The 22,044-nt window shown below is 35.5% G+C and overlaps 1 protein-coding gene across 3 annotated transcripts in view; it reads left to right on the top strand.

The window, feature by feature from the left end:
* LOC149771191 (calmodulin-regulated spectrin-associated protein 1-like) overlaps positions 1-15,895 on the top strand; it is a 124,145-nt gene extending 108,250 nt beyond the window's left edge. For all 3 annotated transcript variants that reach the window (XM_089948758.1, XM_089948757.1, XM_089948756.1), the window contains 4 exons: positions 1,493-1,588; positions 5,619-5,818; positions 7,768-7,931; positions 9,639-15,895. In XM_089948758.1, the coding sequence (XP_089804884.1) occupies positions 1,493-1,588; positions 5,619-5,818; positions 7,768-7,931; positions 9,639-9,765 (587 nt within the window). In that variant the 3' untranslated portion in view covers positions 9,766-15,895. The remainder of the gene's footprint in view (positions 1-1,492; positions 1,589-5,618; positions 5,819-7,767; positions 7,932-9,638) is intronic.
* The last annotated feature ends 6,149 nt before the right edge of the window (positions 15,896-22,044 follow it).

The following is a 22,044-nucleotide window of genomic DNA, read 5'->3' as shown; positions in this document are numbered from 1 at the left end:
GTTCGCACCTACTCTGCCATTAAAGTCGCCAAGGAGGAATAGTGGTTCGTCTTTGGGGCATCCTTTGATCTGTTCGTTCAGTTGCCCACAAAACTGATCCTTTGTGTCTTCTGAAGACATGAAGGTGGGGGTGTAGATACTGAGGATTTTGAGGTGGATAGACAAGAGATGCTCAGTGCCCCCTATGGGAGGCTCAACCGAGGCTAGGAGGTTGTTTTGGATGGCAAAGCCAACTCCGTGCTGGCGGGGATTCTCAGGTTCTCGACCCTTCCAGAAGAAGGTGTAGTTTTCCTCTCTGAGGGAGCTGCTAGAGGCTAGCTTGTTTCCTAGAGGGCAGCTATGCTGATATTTAGTCTGGTGAGTTCTCTATCGATGATGGATGTCTTCCTGGTGTTGTCCACCTCCCTGAGGTCATCAGAGATGCCTGTGCACATGGTGCGCATGTTCCAGCTTGCGAATCAAAGAGCTGGATTCTTCTTTATTGGTTTCTTGTTTCTTTTGTCTGGTGTGGAATTACCATCTGCTTGTCATGCTGACCAACACACTGAACTCCAGACACCCACTGGAGCAGGCAGATGATGGCAGGTCAACACCTTACTGACCATGGAATGCCCGTCTTGAGGCAGGTGATAGAAGGCCAGTGGGACACGATGATCCCTCCCACCGTCGAAGCTGACCCGTAGCGCCCCTTCTCTATGCCAGTCGGGTGGGACTTATAGCCTGTAAACTGCCAGCTTGTGTGTTGTTTCCTTACTCAGTAGCGAGATTAGAGTGACCTCTCCAGGGCACATGCCTGGGCGTGAAGTATGGAGATCCTGGGCTGCCCAGACGTCAGGATTCCCCTCGCGTCCTTGCTGGTGGGGTCCAAAGGAATGCAGAGCATGACATTTGGCACCAGTTCGGATGCAGGAGCTGCCAGAAGAAAGTCGTAGTTGACACCCAGCTGCCTTAGGGGTTCCACTCTGGATTTTCTGTCTGGGTTTACTCCCGTACTTTTCCTTCTCTCGAAGATATCCACAAGGCAGTGCAGCCATCATCCAATAGCTGGGACTTGGTGGATTTGGAATCAGGGTTTCCTTCTCCTAGATGAACTGTCTGACAAGGCTAACGAACTTCATCTGCCCGGGTTTGGAGTCAGAGTTTTCCTTCTCTTAGACTAGCTGCCTGCCAAGGCTAATGAGCCCAGTTCGCCCACCCATAAAATACCCCATTTTTTTATTTTTTCTTCTTGTTGTTTTACTTTTGAAAAGCAGTAGATTTCAACTGTTAAATGGAATGTGTGTTAGATGGCCTTTTAAATGGTGTTTTAATCCTACCACCAGGAGAATCACATGTATGCCTTGGTGTATTGTTAACATTATTCATTATAGATGAGATATCGAGGGAGGTAACTCTGTAGTGGGAACCATCATTACCAGTGAACTGTGGATTTTATACTTTTCTTGAGAAAATCTAACTGACGCGGAAACCTTGTGTTTGTTTTACTTTCTAGTTTCATGTAATATACTGAGCACTCCCCCTGGGCCAGAGGATTTGGAACAAGGGTTGGCTTTTGGTGGACTCACCCATAGACGACCACCATCTCCAGGTAATCCTCTAAGCAAGAAATCATTTTCTAGTTATAATTATACCCCTGCCTGAGGAAAAATGTGATAATATAGTAGCCTTCTCATTGTTCACCATTCTGTGCAATCTGTATGTCCATCATTCCTCTCTAAATTGATAGGGAAATCATATTCAAGGGGTTATAATTATAGGCAGGAACAAGAGTGGATTTTTTTATTTTACACAACCACACATGGTTGATTATTTTCTCACATTCCTGGGCCCAAAAAGAGGTGTTTTTTTGTTTGTAAAATGGTTTATAGTTGGTACAGTTAAAGCAGTAAAAAGACAATTATCCATTCAGATTTTATATCTATATATTACATCACAGAAAATTTGCTATACATGAATTGTCTTTTATGCTTTATAGCACAGTATAATTAGAAGGGTTACATGTAGATGTCAGCAGTGTGCCATAAAACATGCAGAGAAAATAGCTATGTCCTTTGCAAGGTTTTGCTCTCTTTGCCAACTGTTAGGCAAGGTCTCTAAGTCATCAAAGCACTTTATTATAAAACATACCATGTAGCAAGGTTCTCATTCACCAAGATTACCTTGTGTATTGACAGACTTCTGGCAAGAAGAATTATAAGGAATTAAAGAATAACAGACTTTGTCATGCTGAATAGGTAAATAAAATAATGACTGATTGTCTGATGTAAATGTAGTTGGTATGGTTTTATTGGCAGTAGGAAATCAATGAACTGAAATTAATAATGATGACAATATTGGCATTTCTTCAGTGTCAGATACCGGTACTAGGAGCTGCAACTTATCCATTCAGATGCAAAAAATGCAAGAAATACTGCTAATAATCTTAAATACAAGGCTGACTTGACAAAAATGACAGATTTTATTTCCTTTAACCCTTTACCTCTTAGAGCATAGTGACAAAGTGCAGCACGCTATAAATAGAACACCTGTTACCTAGCAGACCGCATCCGCATAGGCATGCCTGTGAATTGATAAGCAATGTAGTGGTGTTATGTTTAACAACAGTTTTAACCATTTTACGTTTAAGGTAGACATCTATTATATATGGAAAAATTGAAGAGTAAAGTCCGATTGTTATAGCTGTGTAATTATTTTTCACAGAAGAATATTTAATATGCTTTAAAATCGAGAGAGAACTCATTCACCGTCATGTCAGTGAGGCCGCGTGACCGACCGTAGCTGCCATTTCCCATACTCGAAATTTACACGTTTTTCGTCGGTGTCTACATCACCAAGTCATCTGAATTTGATAATCAATAAAAACTAATTGCTGCTTACATAAATATCATAGCCTTTACCAAAGTTATTGAATCTTTCGTGGTTGAGATTCTACTCGTGAAAACTTCGTAAGTACTGAATGAAATCCTGCCTGTGAACTGTTAAGCAATTTAGTGTATGTTACGTTTAACAACAATTTTAACCATTTTACATTTTTGGTACACATATATTATATGTGGAAAAATTTAAGAGTAATGTCCAATTGTTATAGCTGTGTAATTATTTTCCACAGAAGAATTTTTTTATGTGCTTTGAAATCTTGAGAGAACTCGTTCACCGTCATGTCAGTGAGGCCGCGTGACCAACCGTAGTTGCCATTTCCGATACTCGAAATTTACAAGATTTTCGTGTGCGTCTATATCACTAAGTCATCTGAATTTGATAATTTATAAAAACTAATTGCTGCCTACATTAATATCAGAGCCTTTACCTAATTTATTGAATCTTTCATGGTTGTTATTCTAATCGTGAAAACTTCGTACGTACTGAATGAAATCCGCGGCTGCCATTTTGGAGAGTGGAGATTACGACCCAGTTACTTTAAATAGCAGATATCGACCAGTGCATGAATAGCGACCACGTGATCTGACGTAATTGTCATTCGCAGAAATGAATGTAGTATGTAATAGGGGGGTTTTCCCCGAAGGTGGCGCTACGAAAACTATCTCAAAATGGCTGATGTTTACAGCAGGCGTCAAAAGGCGCTTCTATGCGAATCTTGCAGAGGTGTCAAAAGGCGCTTCCATGCGAATGGAGTAGAGGCGTCCAAAGACGCTTGTATGAGGTAAAGGGTTAAACTGGAAAGTAATTTGAAAAAAGAAAAAAAACATGAATGAGCTATGTGTAGGTACTAAAAAAAAATTCATATTTAGCATGAAAGAGAAATGATAGTTTGAAATTAATGGAGTATTTGAAAAGAAATTTAATATAATATAACGTTACATAATTGTGGTGATGTAAGAAAGAAGGAATATGATAAATTAATAGGCAGAACCCCTGGAAAGTGAGAAGGGCCCCATACATTTAACCCTTGTGGCCTTAATGGCCCCTTTTATTGGAAATCTAGAGAAAATATTGGGAAACATATTCTAAAATGAAATCAATAGACAGAATATGTGTGATATGACTGTATGGGATGACACAATGGAAACCAGTATGAGGAGTGATGCTCAAGTCAAAGCACTATTGTGATATCATATGAGATAGGACGACAGTTAAGTTAGAGGTGATAAGGATTGTCTGCATGGACATTCTGCCTGGATATTTTTTTTTTATCCTGTTAGGGAAAAAAAGGTCACTGTGATCTTCTTTCCAGGGTCTCTTCAACATCACTTACAAAATCCACGGCACTTCTTCCAGAAAAGTTGTCACGCCTTTGCTATCTCAATGCTTCTTTGCATGGCTGGTTGATGCACACTAAATCTGGGGCACTGAACCTGTTTTACAGTGTAATTTATAAATTGGGGAAGGAGCCCTTTTGTTTTCATTGTTCAGCTTCAAATTCATGTGTTGTAGCAACCAAAGAAAATTGGTATCAAGAAGAAAAAAGACTCAAGTTTTCTTTTTAAACATAAAACTACATAATGCAGCTCATATTGCGGTAGTTCAAGCTTTTGTTAAATTAGATATAAGATTTTGGAGATATTATTTCCTTTCTTTGAGCTGGAGTGTGGTAGGGCCAAGTTTTGTTTGCAAGCTGCAGAAAAATGTGTCAGCTTCCACAAATGTCTGTTTAATGTAGAAAGAACATGAAAAATCAGGTCTTATAATTCCACAAAGACATGTTTTTGCTATTGATAAGCAGGCTTTATAATTCCACAAAGATATGTTTTTGCTATTGACAAGCAGGCCTTATAATTCCACAAAGACATGTTTTTGCTATTGACAAGCAGGCCTTATAATTCCACAAAGACATGTTTTTGCTATTGACAAGCAGGCCTTATAAAGACACAAAAGGTTTTTATTTTCTTTTGAAATGCTTGAATTATCCAGTTAACTATTTCAAATGTGTCAGTTAATAATGTATTACATGTGGAATATACTTTGGTTTATCAACATGTCTCATGTTCTGCTGTTGATATAGAAACTTTCACAGGTAATTAATTTAGAACACTGATTAGATCATCATTGATAAATATAACTTCATTGAATGAATGAATGAATGAATGAATGAATGAATGAATGAATGAATGAATGAAAACAAGGGAGATAATTGCAGTCTTGAAAACTAATAGTCTTGTGTAATGCATTTATCTTTATTTATCAGACTTTTGATTTAAATTGTAATCAGTCAGAAAGAATTTGTGTCGGATGTACAAAACATAAAAATAAACTTCATTATTCAAGAGTGGGAAATTGAGTATATGCAGCATTTCATAAGTGTAATCCCTAAGTGTACGTGTGTGTGTGTGTGTGTGTGTGTTCTGTGTAGACTTTACTATTCAGATTGAGTATATGCAACATTGCATAAGTGTAATCCCTGAGTGTGTGTGTGTATATGTATATATATATATATATATATATATATATATATATATATATATATATATATATATATCTGTGTGTGTGTGTGTTCTGTGTAGTCTTTACTATTCAGATTGAGTAAATGCAGCATTTCATAAGTGTAATCCCTAAGTGTGTGTGTGTGTGTGTGTGTGTGTGTAAGAGTATGTGTGTGTATTAATTCTGTACAGTCTATACTATTCAGATTTATAAATGATATTTTTTTTAATGTATGTCAGACCTGGATCGGCTGCGTCTTGGTCACAAGGGAAGTAACGACAGCAGTGAGGGTGGTTCTACATCAGGTTCAGACTACACAGGACCCAAGTTGTTTGTCAAACCAAGTTCCAAGTCAAATCGTCACATCATTATAAATGCCCTTAGCCACTGTTGTCTCGCTGGAAGTGTAAATACAGATCTAAAAAATAAAGTATTAGAGGTAAATATGGAACAATTCAAAATGCACAAGAACCTGGTCTATTTCCGATCCTGAAAATTGAAATATACTCTTTTTTTTTAAAATCTACAAAATGTTTGCAAGCATAAAGATTTTGCCAGATTGGTGAGGAAACAAAAATTTTCAAAATTGTCATGACATTAATCATACAGTATGTATACAGTTTACATATTGCCAGTTAGTGATTCAGGAAAATGTGTTGTCACATATTCTGAGTGTAATTAAGACAATACAAATTGAACTGCGTACAAATATTATGGTTTACAGTATTTTGGATAGCATGGATAATAGAGTTTGGTTCAGGAGCAACAAGAATTGTGTAGATAAATTAATATTCCACCTGAATTAATGTCTAGATATGCTTGGAACCCTTGTGGATATTGGGCACTACTTGTAAATGGAAGAGTGCAAGTTTGAATTGTTGCCTACACCAGGCCAGTCTGCTGCCATGGAGTGTCCCAGGGCAAGGCATTTTATTTGAATTGCATCAGAATGTTACCTTTCATGTGTTGATGTGCCATTAACCCATCCAACCAACCAAACAACTATATAAACAAGATGCCAACCAACTTAACAACCAGCCAACTGGATAAACAAGGTTCCAATGAACCGTAAGAACACCCAGTTTAGGAGCGAGTTTCTGCTAGTAGCCAATCAGAAAAGAGCTTTCAGAAGGAATATCATTTGTATTTGGTCAAAGCAAATTTTCGGGGTCGAATTCAAGTACAAGAGTTCTATGATTTTAAGTTCATATCTCATTTATTTGAAATATACATCTTTAGTATTCATCTATAAATGTTTGGGTTTGCATGACTTAAGTACTTAATTTGATTTTAAAAAATTACATGTAGCATGGACATTGTATGGTTAGAACTGCCAGTAGCAGACAGCCATGCGAAAAATGTTACACTGATCTTTGTATGCATGCAGGTTCACCTTTTAATCTTAGTTTCTGAACAAATACAATACATCAAATATCATTATCATTTTAGTATTATTATTATTATTATTATTTGTTATTATTATTACTATTATTATTATTATTGTTATTATTTTATCAACAGACTTAGACCATTTTGAACTCCATATACACCTTGTATCTAAATTTTGAGTTTTAGAATAAGCTCTTCTGTTAATAGTTTTCGTCTCACCTGCATATCAGAATAACGTAGCCTAGACATCATTTTATTATGTTTAACCTTTCACTATATGCTGGTATTCATTAGTGTTTGAAATTGGATAAGTTTCCTGATTGATCGCAAATTTTTGTTAACCGAGGCATGATCAGTGAATAATTTCTTTCACTTGCTCGTATAATGTCTTGTTCGGCTAGCTGTAATCTTGACACAATTAGAGAGTGCAAACTGAATTGATATCAGCAATCTGAATTGATTAAGTGGTTTTTCCCTGGATGGGGCTGATTCTTAAACCAACCAATTAATCAGAACATTAATAAAACCCTTTCACTTATGATGAGAGGAGCAAGGAAGATTAAGTGTTTTGCTTAAGGTTTGATTGATTGATTGATTGATTGATTGATTACTGTTAAACAGTACATCACTGCATCAAAGGGTATGGAACAAAGTGTCCAAAGAGGTACTATGGTTATACAGTGAAATTAGTCAAGGTGTCAGATAACAAGTTAACCTGGCCACTTTATAGTTATCCAAGCTTAGAATCACAGACCTTCTTATATAATAAATCAAACCAAGTCTAGCTTCAGATTGGTCATTTTCCCATTGGAATGCTTAACAAGCGGTTTTGTCTAAAAGTTGTGGTAGATAAGTGCAACTTAAAAATATCTCATTTGGTCAGAGGTCTAATGTGATGACTGATAAATATTGATTGATTAACTTCACTCCTTAAATCTGGCTGCACACAGGTGAAATGATATTAATGACAGTTGCTGTACTTAATACTTTTAATTCCAGGAACTGGCCAAATCCGATGCTAAACATTTTATCATCTTGTTTCGGGATGCGGGGTGCCAGTATAGAGGCTTGTATGCATATAACCCAGACGTGGATGAAATTAGCAAAATACATGGTGTGGGACCAAAGCACTTCAACAATAAGATGATAGAAAAATATTTCAAGTATGTATTTTGAAAGATATGATTTTTGACATATATATAAAAAAGATATACATTCTTAAAAGTATGTAATGATCTTTTTAATGTAATAGAAAGTTTAAAAAACAATGGAAATAGTTTTCCTTCATTCTTGCTAATTGTTTGGTTAAGATATTTAAACCCTGCCTTCAGCAACTTCACCTACGGGTGACCACTTGCCATGCATGACCGAAATTGTCATGCATGGATAGATTTTATTATATAAACAAATTGTTATGATCTTTTATCTGAAAAATGCACTCCAGACCTTTGTTTTTACCTTTGTAATGATGACTGCTTAGGAGGGTCTGCATACAAAGTGCATACAAAGTGCAGACTGTTCTAAGCAGCAAAAGAAAGATGACTCTGCTACTAATGTATGTAAATTGACTGGTGATATGCTGCAGACCATAGACCAGACAAAAGTACATGTCACAAAACCAACATAGGTAACCATTCCTTTTTCAATGGGATTAGTCATGGATGTACAATAATCAATTCAGAATTGTTTTTTGTTTTTTGAAACTGTAAAAAGCCACAGTAATGTCATTGTAAGAAATTTTCCTTAAGGTCATCAAAATAGCATTTGAGTACGTCTTTTGTCTGTGGAGTCAATCTGTAATGTATGGGGGAATGAAATCTTTGTCTTTTAATAAGTGATTCTTCTTTTCCACATTTGATTATCATTGTGATAGGTTCATGTTGTTTTGGGTTTTATTTATGTTATTAAAACCCACACACTAAGCCGTAATCTGTTCACCATAGTACAGCCAATTAACCCTTTGTTTGTCAACTTGATCCCATTTTGTGGTGGAAGAAACACGTATTTGCCTTTTGTCTCAAAATAAATTTATTCTGTGTTTGGACAAGTTCATAATATCTTTTAATTTCATTCTTTGGTTCGTATATTCTATTTTTACCCGAAATCTGCTTGAGTCATTATTACAGTTGATCATTAATAATGTTAATGTCATAATAATGGTAGAACCTCTATCATTAAAAGAGAACAATTCCAGCACTGGATGAAAGAATTTATGTATGGTATATACTTGTGTATAAGACAAGTCTAACTGCCATTACATAATACACCAGCAGATCTGGGTCTGTGCAGTTTGGTAGGAGTAATCAGTAGAATAAACAACTTTGACCCTGATTTGCAGATCAGGATGTTTATTGTTAGACTCAACTTAATAAGCAAGTATAGATGGGAAGTGAAAGAAGGAGGGAAAAAGGGAAGACTGCTTTCAGAATAATAGCTAAGCTTAAATATAGGTAAGTATTCAGGGTGTTGTAAGAGACAATGGGTCCATTAGAATTGTATGGTAGAATGGTATGAAGACAGAAAGGAAATAAGTTAAGGCATGATAAATACCTGCCAGTTAGTGGAAAACTGTATCAGATATCTGATGGGTGGTTGGAGAGCATCAAGAATCAGTACATAAAAAGAAGTGTATTCATTTGAGAATTGGCAGATGTTATACAACACCGAAGGATTTGAGCTGTGTGTGACAGTTCGAGTGCAGAGGAAACAGGACCATTGTATTGAGGAATATCCGACAGATCGTTAATGCAAAGAGATGATGTTTGCAAATTTGTTTGGTCATTTTGTTTTAGCTCTGCTGGTCATAGACTATATAGCGGCATCTATGTCTTATGAACACTTTTTGATTTTATTTTCATGTTCTTTTTCAGATACAACTCTGGATCCAAATGCTTCAGCTGTGTAACATCAACAAAGCATTTATCAGTTTCTATTGATGCCATTGTTCTGCATAATGCAGTGTGGAAACAATTTTCGAAACAGCCAATCAAGAAATAGTGCTGTCTACCAGAGACTGAAATTGTATCCGCAAAGATGCCATAGTGCTGCTCGAAGTTTTTAATTTAGTGAATCATAGCTTCAGTACCAATCATTTACCTCTAGAATAGGGTCACAAGTACAGCTGACCCTGCTATAACAACTACCTGCCTATAACAGCTATATATATTGACCGCCTGACTAAAACACATATAAATAAATAGTATTTGTCTTGGTATTATGACCACCGTGACTATAATAATCACTTGTGGATAGTCTCTAAATTGTTTCTTATAACAACCATGTCTGGCCAGTTTCCCCAGTTGGTTGCTATACAAAAGTTTGACTACTACTAACTTGGTCATAGATACTGATAAGGATACTGATACTGGTAATTTGGGAGAGGGGAGGGGGAATCAAATTTTGAGAGAATTTGAACGTTGCTTTAAACTATTTTGAATAATGGTCCTTTTTTAAAATATGGAAATCATTTTTCAAATTTTCGTAAGTGCAAATTAATTTAAAATTTAATATAAATGCACATGGACACAAACGTGTTTGCTAAATGTGCAGCATTGTAAATTGTTTTTTTGCTGCTTTGGCAGTACTGTCAGTGTTGGTAATGATGTGCTATTTTTATTTATGCATAAAAACAGTACATACATACATTGTGGAAAAAAGTACTGATTTATTCTCTATGAAAAGAGTTAGAAAAGAACTGAAATTGTTGCTAAAAAAGTATTGAAATGTTTCATCAAACTTGGAACATTTAATTCAAGGATAAAATATCTGTATAATTATTTATTATCAATACAATTATTTATTATTAATAATTACAATGATTTTGCATCAGCATTGTTGATATTGATTAATTTGGCTCAGGTGTACTTACGTTAAGGTTGTATTTTGCTAGCAGCAGATGGCAGTGTTCAATGTATTAGCATATTGAAATCATTTATTTGTATGTTTACTACCTGTAAACTTGTATTAACAAGTGTATTTATAATTTATCCATCCAATTTTATGGAACACGAGTGCTTTATGTTTTTTTGTTTTTTTATTACTACTATTTTGGTTGTGCATAATAGTAGTTTTCTGACATTTTGAAAAAGAACTTTGTATTTATAAGCGATATACATCTATTGGTTTGTGTAGAGTGTATGTAAAGGTCCCAGATAACAGAGTGTTGATATTATTGTTTCTGTTTGAACTTGGTCAAGAGCATTTTTTAAAAGTTAGAACATGTCCCAGTGAGTCTTAAAGTCTGAATCTATGAATATTATATGACGTAATTGCTTGACTGCAGTATTTCTTGTTTTAAAATTCTGATTTCTATTTGAATATTGGTGATAGTTGTTTACTCTTGTCATACTCTTGCCCTAAACTTGCAAAACATGCATCTGTATCCAAGTATATTATCAGCTGTTGTCATGCTATGTAAAAGCAGTTCCCGGCATGCTCAGTTTTGAATTTATGTACACTTGGCAAATATTGTATTATTCTCTCCCATAGGCAAAGATATTGTTTGTACATGGGGTATGTCTTTTTTACGAGGTAGATAAAATCAGCAGAATTTGCTATTCTGAATGACTTACACTCACTATGTTATTCCAGTAACTATCTACACAAATATAATTTAGAACAGTAACAGAAGGACATGGGTACGTGGGAAAGCCTGCCAGTAGCTTCTCGTGGGTCGGTGGTTCTTACCTGGGTTTTCCAGGGTTCTTCCTCCACCAGTAATACTGGCCGCCATGTATAGCCTATCTTGTGCTGAAAAATGGCGTTAAACCCTAGAACAACAACAAGTAACAGAAGGAAATAAAATCAGCAGAATTTGCTATTCTAAATGATTAGGGGCCCCGAGTGGCCGAGTGGTCTAAAGCCCTCTTCGTTACAGATCACTGCCATCTCACCTCTGCCTGCGTCGGTTCGAGGCTAAGATTCAGCCAATGTGAGTATGGGAGAAAGTTTGCCATTAGCTTCTCGTGGGTCGGTGGTTCTTTCCAGGATTTTCCCGGGTTCTTCCTCCACCATTAATACTGGCCGCCATATATAGCCTATCGTGTGCTGAAAAATGGCGTTAAACCCCACAACCACAACAACATTCTAAATGATTTACACTCACTATGTTATTCCAGTTACTATCTACACAAATACAGTTTAGAACAGTAACAGAAAGAAATAAAATCGAGAAAATCATCAGCCTGCTCAGTCTTCGAGGGAAGCATTTTTCCTCATAATCACTGGATATTTGATACTTTTGCACTTTTTGAAAATAAAAGGACATTGATTTTTCTTCTTTTGTTTGAAAGTTTAATGTTGAATAGGGAACTGCAATGGCCAGATATAATGCTGGAAATTCACACTCATTTATTAGTATTTTTTTTTACAAACAAGTGAACAACTAGATAACGGTTTTTAAATCAGTCTGTTGTACTGCTGTTTTAGTGTCTATAAAGTGCTGAAAGTTTGGTTAAAAAAACAAACCAAAAACAACCTAAGATAGTGTAATGAACTAATTATCAGATACTCAGTAAATGTATATCTTATAGCTAGATCATATTGATTTCTTGTTATGTTATTTTTGTTCCAAAGACAAAAAAATGATAAGTATACAGTGATCTGCATGACTGGCACACACTAGGCATAATGTTGCAGCTGTACATTTTTCATCCAAAGAAATACATTCATGCCATGATCTATTTGCATGCACATATTTGCATTGGCTTTGGTAGTAAACATTTAAAGTTATTGCCAAATCGGATTAAGGTTGTTCTGTTTGACTGCATTAAAATTCAGATGATGATAATCTGCTTGTGTATACATATTTTTGCCTTGAAGGGCTTAATCCATCTTATGCCTATGGCATGCTGTCTCCTGTCTGTTACTAAGAATAATTTTTGGTTATAATAATAGGCACTCTTATATATACAGCTCTTTTGGCCTTAAAATGTTAATGTAGGTTTGATATGGGGCATAACTCAAATTTCAGTCCTGATAGGAAATGATTAGACCTGTAGTGATTACCTTCCTTGATATAGCTTGTCACGAGTAGTACTTCAAATAGAATCATTTCAATGGAAAATGCTCCTAAAAGTTATTTGAATTTTTTTATATATCAAAAAGTTTTTTATATAAAATTTTCAGTATGTCATATTAGGATATCATAAAGGATATCAGTTTGTATGCCGAGAAAATTAGATCAATATGCCATATTGGGACATCAGAAAAGAATATTCGGTTCAAGATCTTAGGTTATCAATTGTTTTTTAATTCTTTTAAAAATTTTAATATCACATCTGTATCCATTTATCAGATGTTTCAATCATTCCTAAACTGTTTGACCATTTCACATATACCTGTATCATTTAGAGCACATTGGGTGACATTAATCATTCCATCTTTGTCTCTCATTATCTTTTGGTCCTTTGGCATGCATTATTTTGGGAAGCCATGGTAGCTGAGTTGCTTTAGTGCCCATTTCGTCTGCCTTGGTGTGTTCCTGGGGAAAGGCACGCATCTGCCATATTATTGCATCCTACTCCCTAATTTTGTCTCAGGTGAATAAAAGGTAGATCTTTTTCCATACAGGTTGATGTATTTTGCAAGATTTTGCATTAACTTGATCTCAGCCATTCAGCTCTCTAGAAGTTTGGATTTGTAATGAAGAATGTAGCTACAAACAGTGCAGTGAAAGAGTATCTAGTATTCATCTCCATTGCAGTCAGCTGATTTTGCAGAAAATATAGATAGTGCATGACAAGTGAAATGAAGAAGATCAGTTCATGAAAACTGACCACTTTGTTTACTTTTCTGGAAAGGAGTAGATCACAAAAAATGATGATTTTTATATTTCAGTTATGGAAGGCTGACACAATTATCTCTGCCATACTTTCTGCTTCTGGTGCTGAATGTTTCATTATTTTAAAGCAAACCCCAAAATGTTAGGATTCCATGTCCAATGGACTCATGAAGCACAGAAATGGAGGTTATTAATTTTGGCACAAGTTAGTTGGAAAATGAGAAGTAGCAGTCACATGTCTGGCAGTGGCATTGGTGGTGATGTGCTTTCTCAAGGTTTTGGTTTCAGTTCTATACATATATGACCTTAAACCCCATGATATATTTTTTTTATAAAACATGGCATGAATCATTATGATGCTAAGACGAGTCATTCTGTAACATGCTTGATTGCCCAGTTGACTTTTGGGTCAAGATCATATCCTAAATAATTTGCAGTAAGGTTTTGATTCAAGTTGATATTTTCTAAACCTCTTGATGTATTTTGTTCATATTTGGATTGAATTATTACGATACCGTGGTAGTTCCATCTCTTGACCTTGTTTCATCTCATGACCTTGTTTAAGGTCACACAGAGGAAATTTCTGTACATTTGTGCTGTTGTGGTTAGGTTCAACTTATAAGCAAGTATAGATGGAAAGAAAATATAAAACATGCATCTTACTGGAATCCTTATGGATGACTTTCTCCTTTGTAGTGCTCTTATACCAAAAAGAGTATCATTATATACTGTTTGTTAAATCTGCAATTCAATTTAGGTCATAATGCTATTGATGTAACATTTCATACATCCATTTCATATTTTTGGTATAACACAAGGTGGTGTACGCTTAATTACCTGTATGCAATTTGTCACAAAATTCAGTGCTTTTATAGTGATTTACGTTGAATTTTTTTTTTTTTTTTCCTGTATACAATGGTTCATAAATAAAAATAAATCAGCTTTCATAGCTCCTTTTGTATTACAAATTGTTATTGAGATGACTGTTTGACTCTCTCTCTCTCTCTCAACGCAAAGAAAATGCCCTGTTAAGAAAAAAACATTCTTAAGTCGATTTATTGTTATAATAAAAGATGCTGTGTAGGGACCTTATTATTTGCAGTGTAGAGTGATGTCTCTTGTCTTGGTACAGTTTATTGGTGGGAATTAGTGTTGGTTCTTTATTGGTTAAAAAGTTCCTTGCACATTTATGATAATATACTATGGGTGTTTTGAATATGGCACTGTTTGTATTGTCTGAAAATATTGCCAGAATGACCCCCTGCCTCTGACCATTGCTTGAATAAGGGCTAGACCTAGAATGCATTACAAAACCTGCAGTTGTACATAACTAAAGGAGTTTGGACCAATATTCATACATGCCTGCATGCTGTGCAAAACATGGTGTTGTGATGAGTGTGGTAGCTATGGTTGTGTGAATTCCACAGTGCGTACAAGCGTTATTACGCAAATAATCATTGGAAATATTAGCTTTTTATATCAATTATAGTGTTGATATATGGAACGTATTCAAGTAATTATTCACAGATAATTTTCATATACTGTAAAATATTCCTGATCATTAGTAAAACACCTTTTTTAATATTGCTTTTGCTATGTATTACATGTCAAGTGCCATACAGAAATGTATTCTTTTGTGTATGTTTTCAGAGCTTAGGGTCAAATGTAATTCAGATGGCATTTCCATAAAATAGTTCTGAGTAATATATATATATGTGTGTATTCCACTATTATATATTACTTAAAAGGCTTTGCCATTATGTCTTTTACAGCCATGTGTTGTTTATATTGTCTGTTTTTCTTTGACTGCACACTGTATATAAAAACAGGAACCATTGACCAGATTTTCATTTTGTACATGTATCTGATAATCCAATGAAGGGTATTTTTGAGAGACTGTATCCACAGGTGTACAAAAACATTCTTGAATAAGAACGTACAGGTAGTAAAAATTATTTATTCAGTTAATAAACACTTCTTCATGGACTACTTGCCTCCACTCATAAACCATGTGCTGTGGTTAATTTGCGAGTATAAAGTAAGGTAATGTGTTATTTTGTAAATTGTCAAGGAATAGGTTTGAAAGAAATTTTCAAAATGTCCCTAATTATTTATTTTCTGCATATACTTTTCTGGAGTTTTTATTCTTTGAATTTGTCACCATGTATTCGCTCAGATTATTTTTTTCAAATATTATGTTATAGTTACAGTTTTGTTCATTTTGAATTTGCTTGCTAGAAACTTAAGGCCTTGCTACAGTTTTTATAACTTAAGTTCTGCTGCAGATCTCTGACCCTGTGCATTTTTTTCTGTGATAAAGATAATAAAGGATGACAAATTTGAAAATATGACTTTGTCTTTATTAGTACAAAGATATTTATGTCCACGTTTTATCCCTATCAGTGTATTCACAGTTGCAAGAGTGGGACTTGAACCTTGATGTTCAGATGTCAAGTCAGACACAACATTCTGCAAGATCTCACTGCCATCATGTGACTGCATTTAAAATATGTTACCAGTTTCAGTCCTTAACAGTTTCTCATAGTACAGCCAACCCTTGTTATAATGATCAGGTTGGACTACAGCCATTTTGTTGTCATAGTAATAAATCTGCTTTATAAAGATCATACCTGCAATTATTTTGTAGATGTTGTAGATATTTTCAAAGCTCACTTTTTATGCTTCTTATAAAGTGAACTACTTTATTTCCAGATGTCTGTCTGTTGCCAGTTTCCTTTCAGTACAAAAGCTCAAGTTGTCCACCATCTGTAGTACCAATTTTGTAGATAGCTTGCAAATGAGGTTTGAAAGAACCTTATCAATTCGAAGACAAAAGTCAAGGTCACTGCTGGGGGAAAGAAAAATGGTTTCTCCACATAACTTGTTCTCTATTACAGTAAGATGCAAAACCTTGTGGGAGGGTTGCTTTTGGAGTAAGTTTAAAATATGTTGATTTTGGGGTCCAAAAATTGGGGTATATATAAACTTTACTAGGTTATTTGTTTGAAGTATTTGTTTCTTTTCATAAAGAAACTATGATCATTTATTCTGGTATGATTTTATTCATTAGGGATATAATTACAACATTTTCTTTTCTTACTCTGCTTTTTTATTAGAGAACTTCTTATTACAATAACACTGGTACGTATGGAACAGAGCTGTGGTGGCTCATTGGTTAGCATGCCTGATTCATGACCAAAAGGGTGTGGGTTTGAGTCCTACCACCAGATGAAGTGGATCAAAAGTATTGTAGTGTGTCCTAGGCACTTTATCCAGCACTAAATAGCCTACATTTATTGCTGTACCATAAAGCACCAAACCAAAGAAAACCAAATTTGGAATCTTCAGGCGATTATGTACCACAATCTGATTAAAATCAGATCTCCGCTGCCCTAGATGAAGATATGATGATGACTTTAAGGGTCATGTTCTGATGACCTTTGAATTAAGCGGATGGAAATGCAGCTTTCGAAAATCTGAAAGTGAATCAGATCATTCAGTACACATTCATGCGCTTTGTCAACACTACTCAGTCTCCAAACGCAAGGATAGAAGACTTCATCTGATTTGTTGATAAAATTAGCAATTATGGTAATAACATAGGTTACCAGAACATGACCCCTAAGCTATCGCCTGTCAGATCTTCGCATAGGACAGTGGAGATCTGATTTTAATCAGATGGCTATATGCCAGTACTTGTGTCCATTACAGGCAAATCACATTTTTTTTTGAGGTTGAATACGTTTATGAAATGAAGAAAAGTGGGGTATAATTGAAGTCTCATTCAACCAGATGACTGTGAGAACTTATAAAACTAATCAAGACCTCATGGAGTTGTGTGAGATCTGACATAGCCATGAGAGTCTGGGGCTTGTTGTGTTGTGGGTTCAACGCCATTTTTCAGCACATTATAGGCCATATATGGCAGCCATTATATTTGGTTGAGGAAGGCCCCAGGGGGGTCTGATTGAGACTAGCATTATTGTTTTATTTTTGGTCCTTTATTATCTGGTTTCCGTTGAAAGTGAGTTATCCACAAAGACCGTTTTCACAGCAATCATAGATTTTTTTTTTTTGCACAAAAGTCTTTGCATTAATAATTACAGCATTTCCTCGCTATGAGGCCCTTCATTATAACATTGTTCCCATGATAAAGCAGGAACAGTTATGGGTCCTATTTCATTATGATGACGTAAAATTATATGTACAATGGACTTTATTACAAGGCGATCTCACTGTATGATGGTATATTCATTGGATAGATTTAAAGGGAGAGTACTGTATAGTCTGTTTGATTTCTAGTACTATTGCTAAAAATCCACCCACTTAAAGAGGGGCCCCAAGTGGCCGAGTGGTCTAAAGCGCTCTCCGTTACGGATCACTGCCCTCTCACCTCTGTCTGCGTGGGTTCGAGTCTAGGATTCGACCAATGTGGGTATGTGAGAAAGCTTGCCAGTAGCTTCTCGTGGGTCGGTGGTTCTTCCCTGGTTTTTCAAAGGGTTCTTCCTCCACCATTAATACTGGCCGCCATACATAGCCTATCGTGTGCTGAAAAATGGCGTTAAACCCCACAACAACAACAACAACCCACTTAAAGTCTTAATATCACAAAAGTTTTTATAATATTTAATTGCATAAAAAACATTGAATTTTTCCTGTATTAACTAAAATAAATTCAATTCCTGTCATCTCTACCTACATTCTACAAAAAGTGCTCCCCATAAACATGGAATGGGTATTGTTTATTTAGGTGTATACACATGCTACTGATTGCTAACCTTCATCAGAAACTGAACTGCATCGAGGAGTCAAACCACCCAAGTTATTGCAAAGAAAATCAAAAAGTTTGTTCATTTCACGCTATTTTAAAAAATGCCATTTCTCCAGCACAAGAAATGGATATTTTCATCAGTTTATAGACAGCACACCATCTTCAAAATAGTGATCAGAAGTTCTTGTTATTTGCAGCAGGTGAATGCAATCTTGGTGTATTTAACTTTCTCTTAGCTGTGCAAATTGTAGACCAAACAGCTTTCCTCTGTTTTCTTCCCATTTCCAATGCTATTATATTAGGAACCGAACATGTTACTGAAGTGTTATTACATTTTGGTTGTATAGCTGAAAAGGTTTACTTGAATAGTTAGGGGTTCAAAGGGTAAATTTTGAGACGTTTCCTCATACCAATGTATGGCTGGAATTGATGCTGCTTTTCATAATTTATTTGTACATCTTTGACTTGGTACTTTAAGGCCAGTGTAACTCTTATCTTTGTTTTGCAACATCTTCACTTTTAATCCTTTGTCTTGTTGTGCATATTTACTTTTGGTTAGAGGTGTTGGACATCCTGTTGTTTTGGCAAGGTTTTTGCCAACATCATCTGTGCAGCATAACCTGGGCATGGCACAAATTCTGCATTGGCAGGAGTGTGCTGATGTGCATTCATGTCCAAAACTCCATACATCAGTTTGTCTATTCATCCTTTCACATTTCTCCCAGTGATTGCAAAAATTTTAATGCATGAATGCCAGAGATTAACAAGGACTTTCAGTAGAATATTCACAAAGCTACAATCACTTTTCAACTGACCAATAATTTTACATATTTTGTTTATTTTAGTGTTTGAGGGGTGTACTTTGGGTTATGGATTATACAGCATGACCTTATTTTAGTGTTTGAGGGGTGTACTTTGGGTTATGGATTATACAGCATGACCTTATTTTAGTGTTTGAGGGGTGTACTTTGGGTTATGGATTATACAGCATGACCTTATTTTAGTGTTTGAGGGGTGTACTTTGGGTTATGGATTATACAGCATGACCTTATTTTAGTGTTTGAGGGGTGTACTTTGGGTTATGGATTATACAGCATGACCTTATTTTAGTGTTTGAGGGGTGTACTTTGGGTTATGGATTATACAGCATGACCTTATTTTAGTGTTTGAGGGGTGTACTTTGGGTTATGGATTATACAGCATGACCTTATTTTAGTGATTGAGGGGTGTACTTTGGGTTATGGATTATACAGCATGACCTTATTTTTGATGTGCATTTATCGAAATCAAAAACTGCTAGCACCTCTTGGTCATTTTTATTTACTAAACTTCAAACAGTAAATTGGGGAAAAAATGGATAACTTTATTTGGTTTTTATATATTTTATGATTTATTTCAGGAGCTGGTAATGTCTAATCTGGCAGGAAAAAAAATCCCTATTTTAATTGATAAAGTTAGTGTACTTTTGACCATGATAGGCTTCTTTCTGAAGCACATGGGAGCAGCCATTTTATCAGGTGTCTACATTAGATAGTGCATGATTTTCATAATGCGCATGCATAGTTGTCTATGCGTACGTTTTTTAGCCGAAGAATGCAGTAGTTACATTCCTGGCTCAAATAGCCCTGAGGTGTAAATTTTCATTCAAGGTAGTTTACTTGTTGTTTTCCTAAAAAGTATCAATTAGTTTGGTTCATGGGGTGGCAGCATGTTTTTTGTGATCTTAATTTGGTTTTCACATCGCCATTTGTGTCACAAGAATCCTGTCAATCTGTTTTATTGTGGGGGCTACCAGTTTTTGTCTGAAAAGGGCATTCTTGGATCAGAAAGAAAGCCCAATTTGATAATTGTGTTTTTTGATGAGACAAGTGGTATGGTCAGTTACATGAGTCTTGATGTCGGCATTGACAGTCGATGGCCAGTCTGCTCATAATTCTACGTATGCGAGGGATTGTACAGTTCCAGTTCAGGTGGACCCAGACATAACTATATCCAACATCCGCACAAACAATGAAACAATACACAAATTCATTAAAGAATCATTAGAAAATGTGCAAGTGGAGGCATTAAATGATATTTTGAGGCATGTAACACATTTAATACAATATGGCTTCAAATTCTAACGAATGGAGCGTACAATAAGATTGAATTTGTGTTTTAATATTAGTTTATTGCACAGGGGCTCGTTACAAAGAAAATTTGGAGTATCCGTCCATGAATTAAGGGATGGGGATTCCAGCACAGGTCCAGACTAAGCACACTTTTGCGGCTTGTCTTTCTTTACTCAAATTAATTCAAATATACCTATTAAATCTATGTAAAGATGTGTATTTATACAAGTAGAAAGGGTTTAGTCAATAACTGATGAAAGTAAACAGGTTTAAGCCTCAAATATCTCACTGAAGGCAGACATGCTTTGTGCCTCACTTTTATTAACTACGAGCACGTGCCATACCTAGTTAACAATTCAAATGGACTGGAGATGCTTTATTTCTGTAAATAACATATGGAAGGATGAAGTTTACATGCACCATTATTTCTTTTTTAAAACAAAAGAAATTAAAATATTATGGAAAGTTTTATTTTGTTGATAATAATAATAATAATAATTAAATGGGTAAAATCTTTAATTTAGTTAAACAATATTATCGTCCTAAGCATATTTTGACATTCTAAGCACATTTTGATTACATTTTCTTCTTTAATTTCATTAAGATCATTATACAATAAGAGTAACTTGTCTGGATGAATCGTTCAATTATCAATTTTTTTGGTAATATTATGTATATTTAATTTGTTTTGTGCATTTGACTGTTGTCCATGATTGAGGATTTTCACCTTTTTAATTCTCTGTAATCAGAGGTTTTTCTCAGTTCTGGGAGTGTCAAACATGAAAAAGACCATACCTTGTAAGCTATTACTCTTGGTGCTGCTGCCAAATTTTGTTTTCTTAGGTTGTATTTGTAGTTTTCGAAAGTGACCAGATTGCTCAAGTAATCAGGTATTTTTTGCAAAGTATCTTGTATATTTCAGCGGTCATATATATTAATCTACTGATGTGAAGGGGAGGAAGGTTTGCTTTTCTTAGGAGAGAATCATACAAGCTAGTACAGTTGCAGAATACCAGTTTAAGTGCACTTTACTGTATTTTCCCAACCTCTCCAGTGGCCTAGTGGTTAGAGCGTCTGCCTCGGATGCGGGAGGTTATAGGTTCGATCCCCGGCCGAGTCATACCAAAGACTTACAAAAATGGTACTAACAGCTGCCTCACTTGGCACTCAGCATTAAGAGGTTAGTGTTAGGATTGGTCGGCCTGGTGTCAGGATAATGTGACTAGGTGGGTCATCATGCTACATGTCTGCGGCATGATGCCCCAGTGCTAGACATCACTATAAACTGCCACATTGCAGACATCATAGCGATATGACTGAAAAATTGTTAAAACTACGTTAAAAATCCAAATCACTGTATTTTCCCCATTTTGTCTCAGTTATGTTTGATACAGAAATACCAAACAATGGGGCAGTAGTTGAAATTTGACCTAATAAAGCATTTTTAGATTAGTAGCCTAATATTGGTGGATAAACAGCAGTTGAGATGTTGCAAGACATTTATTTGTCTTGCTGCTTTTTCAAAGATCTTAGATATGTGGTTGCTAAAAGTATGTTGAGAATCAATATCTACTCCTGGGAGTTTCACAGTCCTCACATGGTATTTCAGAGTT

The sequence above is a fragment of the Sinohyriopsis cumingii genome, unplaced genomic scaffold, assembly GCF_028554795.1.
Source record: "Sinohyriopsis cumingii isolate HCF-2022 unplaced genomic scaffold, ASM2855479v2 utg002073l, whole genome shotgun sequence".
NCBI classification, from domain to species: Eukaryota; Metazoa; Mollusca; class Bivalvia; order Unionida; family Unionidae; genus Sinohyriopsis; species Sinohyriopsis cumingii.
The sequence above is the reverse complement of the archived record's forward strand: the minus strand, read 5'-3'. Positions and strand labels throughout refer to the sequence as shown.